Source organism: Triticum aestivum, chromosome 2B (genome assembly GCF_018294505.1).
Source record: "Triticum aestivum cultivar Chinese Spring chromosome 2B, IWGSC CS RefSeq v2.1, whole genome shotgun sequence".
NCBI classification, from domain to species: domain Eukaryota; kingdom Viridiplantae; phylum Streptophyta; class Magnoliopsida; order Poales; family Poaceae; genus Triticum; species Triticum aestivum.
This window is the reverse complement of record NC_057798.1, coordinates 189,419,741-189,425,682: the sequence shown is the minus strand read 5'-3', so window position 1 is coordinate 189,425,682 and position 5,942 is coordinate 189,419,741. Positions and strand designations below refer to the sequence as shown.

The 5,942-nt window shown below is 42.7% G+C and overlaps 1 protein-coding gene across 1 annotated transcript; it reads left to right on the top strand.

Annotated features, from left to right (window-relative positions):
* Positions 1 to 1,849: 1,849 nt before the first annotated feature.
* LOC123044274 (protein SPIRAL1-like 1) lies at positions 1,850 to 5,117 on the top strand. Its single transcript, XM_044466974.1, has 3 exons — positions 1,850 to 2,053; positions 4,123 to 4,355; positions 4,797 to 5,117. The coding sequence occupies exons 2-3, from the start codon at positions 4,128 to 4,130 to the stop codon at positions 4,869 to 4,871; spliced, it is 303 nt and encodes a 100-aa protein (XP_044322909.1). The 5' UTR covers positions 1,850 to 2,053; positions 4,123 to 4,127; the 3' UTR covers positions 4,872 to 5,117.
* Positions 5,118 to 5,942: the final 825 nt, after the last annotated feature.

Sequence of the window (5,942 nt, the reverse complement as noted above, 5' to 3'; positions counted from 1 at the left end):
ATCATCCTTTTCTTTTTGACCCGACACACGATCCTTTGGAGGATTGTACAATTGCCAATTGGTAGCGTCGGCAGTCTCTCGTAACATGGTAGGTCATATGCTATATGTCACAAGATTTTCGTATAGGTTGGGTGGTCAAGCTAGGTATCAAGATAGATTCTTTCTCTGTTCGGAACCATGTCACTTACTCCCTCCGTTCCTAAATATTTGTCTTTCTAAAGATTCAAATGGACTACAACATGCGTTATGTACGTAGACATATTTTAGAATATAGATTCACTCATTTTACTTTGTATGTAGTCACTTGATAAAATCTCTAGAAAGACAAATATTTAGGAACGGAGGGAGTAGTATGTTTGCATAATCATTAAATGCTGTAGAGATGGCTATAGAAATATGTAGTTTTAGAGGACGTCAATGATTGGACAATTGGCCCCGAAGGTGACAGGTATAGCGAGCATGGTGTCGGCATCGATTATATGTCTATCTAAAGTCACTTAATGGTTAATATTTGTTGAAAAATCAAGTTTATTTGTGATCTGATGTACTCCCCCCGTTTTTAAATATTTGTCTTTCTAGAGATTTCAACAAGTGACCACATACGAAGCAAAATGAGTGAATCTACACTCTAAAATATGTCTATATACATCCGTATATGGTAGTTCATTTGAAATCTCTAATAAGACAAATATTTAGGAACGGAGGGAGTATGTTTTAGTTATCTTTTCAGTCATTTTCAAAAGTTTTGAGAAAGATTACAAAAAAAAACCCAATATCTTGCGTCGGTTTGTTACATATAGATCACGACTGCGTATATGTATCAAACATGTTGATCACTTGTATTATGCAATGTCTTCCCCTTCTTCCATTTCGGATCAAAATCATCCTACCCTACCCCATCCACCATCATTGGAAGACCCTATTTGCTTTTGCTTTCGTCTTTTTGTTGTTGTTGTTGAGGAATTTGTTTTCATCTCTTGTTATACTCAAAATCTCATAATTTCGGTCACATAGCTTTGTGAATCCAAATGCCTAACTCTTTTTCGATAGCTCATCTCTGGAACTCATTTTTTTTTGACGATGAAGGATTTACCAAAAATATAAACACATGGTCGATATTTCCTTCTTCTCTTCAGGGTTCATGCATGACTTGTCACCCCCCCTATTTTGGAAACAGCAAGACGGGATAGAGAGGATTGGTGGAATCGATGTTTACTGCTTGAGCCTCATGAGCCACATGATCTACTTGAAGTACAAGACAAGCCAGAATACTTCATAGTCTATCATATTTTTCAATCTAATCACGATACTCAACAGAAACACAAAACGATCTAATTTGTATGTTTATTTGATGGAATTTAGAAAGTACTTCCCTTGTTTCAGATTAGGAGGCGCGCATACTTTTTGAGATTTAGTTTTGAACATCGATTAGATCACAAATAACATAGTACATAATTCATGCGGCTTAAAATGTTAGTACCGTACTATAGAAAACCTTTTTCGAATACATATTCAACGGTATAATTTTGTGGCACATAGCCCACATTTCATTGGTTAAATTCATGGTCAAGCTTGAATCTACTAGTTGTCATTTTCTCTAGCTTTCATTTTTGCCATCTAATCTTAGTAGTATGACATATGAGCACATTTATGACATTCCAAACTTAAAATGCCAAATACTCACATTGCCCAAAATATCAAAGATATAGCCAGCTGCGGTAGCCGGTCACAGAAGGGGCGTAACCTCTGTCCAGCTATTTGATTTAGACAATTCCCTGGATCGTCCATCGACACCATCCAATCATGCAACAACTTAAAAGAAATCACATCTTACCAAATCACCCACTGCTCTCACAGCCAGGGCCATCTTTTCTCCGAATTGCGACCGTGCACGAGGACCAAACTGCAAAAGATCCAGCCCCCTCCCTGCAAACGTCCCACTCTATAAAGGAAACCAACAACGCAGCGCTTCCCCACCACCACTCCCACCACTTCGAGCGCCTCCTCCTGTCTCGTCCTCGTCCCCCGTCCCCTCGTCGGCGCCCGATCTAAGGTATCCAATCGCCTCCCCTCTCCTCCTCCTCCCCCTGCCCAGATCCCCCCCTATTGGTTCCCGCCGCCTAGTCCGGCGATCCGCGCGGCTGATCTCGCTCGCCCTTGTTTTTCCGGTAGATGTTTAGTTCTGGATCTGGTCTCAGGCTCTCAGAAATGAGATGGATCGTGTGCTTCTGTGCCCGTATGGTTCAGGATCCGTCGATGCAGGATGCTTATATCTCGGAATTGCGCCTAATTACTTTTGTTGGTCGCTGATTTGTTGGTAATGACGTCCATTTTACTTTTGCCCATGCTAGATTTGTGGGGATCGGGCTTGTAGTTTGGAGAATTGGGTGCGGAAAGTCCGCGTGCTCACCGCAGTTTCTTCGCGAGGGGTGACCTTACCTAGATTTGAAGATTCTAGGGCATGTGGTTCGTAATCGTAGCAATGTCACTTGAGTTTCAGGTTAGCTGGTGCGGGGGAACTGCTGACTAGACTTGTGATGTGCATCTGTTTTGTGTAGAGAAGGTTGGATGATGGCAATTTTATAACGAATCATAGAAGAGATCTGCTGGTATGTGGTGATATCAGCTGTGTTTTGTCCTTTATAGGTGAATGATTTGATGGAAAAAGTGCGGGCGTTCACAAGATGCTCAGCCAATTCATGGGAAACTTTTGGCAAACATACCACGGAATTCCAATTGGACTTGTTGTCGTTGTGCCATGTTAGGATTGTTCCAACCCATGTTTGGTGTAGGCCTGTAGGAACCTATCTGGCCTGTTTGATATATTGTGTTTGATGCTAATGATTAATCTCAGGCAACCTCTCTGGTGATGACTTGTAGCAGTCAAACCTAAGGGATAACTTGCCTAACTGAAACTGAAGTATGCCGAACACCCTAACTATATCCAACAATCTCTAAGTGTCCTTAAATGGCATCAAATATGCAATGGATTGGTATGATATGTTTTTATGCTAATTTAAACTGAACCTACTGTCTGGATTTTGCTTGTTACATGCTTGGGGTGCTGGCTGTAGTGCTAGGCCCCACATGTACTGTGTAATTTGGTCTAGGAAGGCACCAAATTGCAGTCCAGTTGAAAAATCAATCCTAGGATTGATTGAAATGAGATTTTATCTTTGAATATCTTATCTTACTTGAGTGACCTTGAGTTTCTATTAACTTGCTGCTCTGTATGAATGTGTAGTTCACTTCATCGTGTTTTCAAACCACACTTTGCAGTGAGGGACCTGTTGCCCTGTTATTTTTATCTTCTCAACCCAAAGATGCTGAAATTTTTGTCTGTCATTGGTTTAACCTTATAAGGTTTTGAGATGCTATCATCTCCTCTATTGATCATGCCCTCTAACAGAGATCTAAATGTTTTCACTAAACACAATACTGTTGATATCTACTGTTTGATGTTTGATTAGTTGCCCTGGGTTGAGTTATATTTTGGGTTTGGATTGCCTCATTTTCCAGGTTGCCCTGTATTGACTGGTAACCACCATTATCCTTAGCAACATGTCCTGCGATCATACTCTGTTCCCTTTATTCGAAGTTCTTATTAGAAGCAACTGTTAGATATTCTTTCACGGCCGTACTCAAAACTATATTTCCTCATCTTCAGAGTTTTATCTTTCTTTTTCACAGAAATTGATCTTACCTAACCTTGTAGATTATATGCTTTAATTGACAGCATACCTTGTGGCTTGTGATAATATCTGACCCTGTTGGACTTCATTCAGTCTAAGCAGCACTGATACTTAATCTTACCAAGCATTCTTATCTGAAGACTTGGTTTAGCATGCATGCTTTTTTTCTGTCTTCTCCTAAATTACCATGATATTTCTTCAAATGCCACTATATCAACATTTTTGTAGTAACTAGTGGTCGAAATATATCCGGTATGGGCATATGATTTCAAGATTCACTTGCCTTATGTAGTTTATCTTTGAGATCTTAATTTTTCCGGAAGCTTTTATCCCTGATGATTTCATTTGCTGTTTCCAAAATGTATTGCACTCTGACAATCACGCTGAACTTGTCCACTCATATGTTGCAATTTATGTATTTATCTTACAGTCAAGATGAGTCGTGGCGGGAGTGCTGGTGGTGGTCAAAGTTCTCTGGGTTACCTGTTTGGAGATGGCGAGCCTGCAAAGCCTGCTGCAGCACCAGCTGCGAAGCCCGCACCTGCTGAGAAACCAGCACCGGCAGCTGCTGATGTAGCCAAGCAGATTCCAGCTGGCATTCCAGGTAGCCGGGCGAACAACTATTACCGTGCAGATGGCCAGAACACGGGCAACTTCCTTACGGTATGGTTTTTGGCCTTGTAATGAACCTAATTTGATCCAGCTATTCCCCATTAAAATTTCATCTGAGGCATGTCAGAAGTTTCCATTGACATAAGTTTAATAACTGTCAGCATCCATCATTAATTTTTTTTGCTAGAACAATCTTCTGCCCAGTACAGTTTTTGCAACTACTTCCTATGTGGATTCATGTTAAGCTACCAAGAATTTATCTCGTTTTCTGTTATTTGTCACTACAGTCAATAGTATAACAAGAATGTAACGGTTCATTTTCCCCCTGAAATGTAATGCCATGCAAATGGGTTAAAGCTTCTTGTTATTTCGCCTACTTGAATGTTCTGATTTTTGAGTATTGAAAAGATATTCAGACGTCATTGTGGGGCTCTGATTTTGTTTACCATGTGGGCTGAGAAATGGCTGATGACTCTGTTTAAACCCTCGCAGGACCGTCCTTCAACCAAGGTTCATGCTGCTCCTGGCGGTGGCTCGTCCCTGGGCTACTTGTTTGGCGGAAAGTGATGTTAATGATGGTGCCTGCTTAATGAACGAGCGATGAATTGGCCTGTATCTCTGTTATCCATGTGGTGAAAACTGGAAGTGTTTGGTTTGAGCAGTTTACCACCTGCGTCGATGTACTCTGTCTGTATGGTTCATTGTGTCCAAGCTGACCTCCTGCTTGGAAGCCAGCTTGCCTAAAACCTGTCGCTTTCAAACTAATCGTCTTCATCTCAAAACTTGGTGTGCCTAATTCATTGTTTGCGTTCCCCCTTGCTGTGTCAAACCTGTTTTCTCTGTTTTTAGCATACCCAACTCTATGTTTCGATGAACTCATTGATAACATTTGAAGCTGTGACTTGTGAGTTGTGACTCATGCATCATGCATTGGCTTTCACCGTTTGTCGGTAGTACCATGGAAACTTGTGCTGTTGTGAGCTTATTGCGCACCTACAAAGAATCGAAAAGAAATATGCTAGACCTAAGGAATGTACAAACGTTTTATTTCTCCCCTTGAATTCAACATTTCTTCCTTGAATTCAACTGGGGTAGGCCTCTTTGTCCTCTTGTCAGAGCATCTCTAGCAAATCCAAATCCTGCAAACCAGGGTGGCCGCTATAATAACCGGTGATTTGTAGGATCCACCCGTATACTCGGCCCAAGCAGATCCGTCAAATCGGGTCCTCTTGGATTTTTTTTGTGGGATTCCGCATCCGCGAGCCTAATTTGATTTTGTAGGATCCCCTTCCAGTTGGGGCGAAGCACTTTCACCGGCTTTCCTTTCCCGCTTCCACTTCCAGCCGCCGCCGTAAAACCCTGCCTCTTGGTGCTGCCTCCGGCTGCCCTGCACCGCCGAAGCTCTGTCGGCGCCATGGATCCGCCCGGGAGGTCGGCGTGCAGGCTCGTTCCTTGCGGATCCGGTTGGTTCCGGCTACTCTGGCGGCGCGCATCGTTGGAAGAGGGCGGCACTGCACTGTTTCGGCAGGCGGGGAAAAGAAAGGGGCGGCGGAAAGAAGAAAGCGACGGCGTGGCTTCGGGCGGCGGGAAGAAGAAAGGGGCGGCGGGGCGCTGCTTCGGGCGAGGTATGCTCGGGCG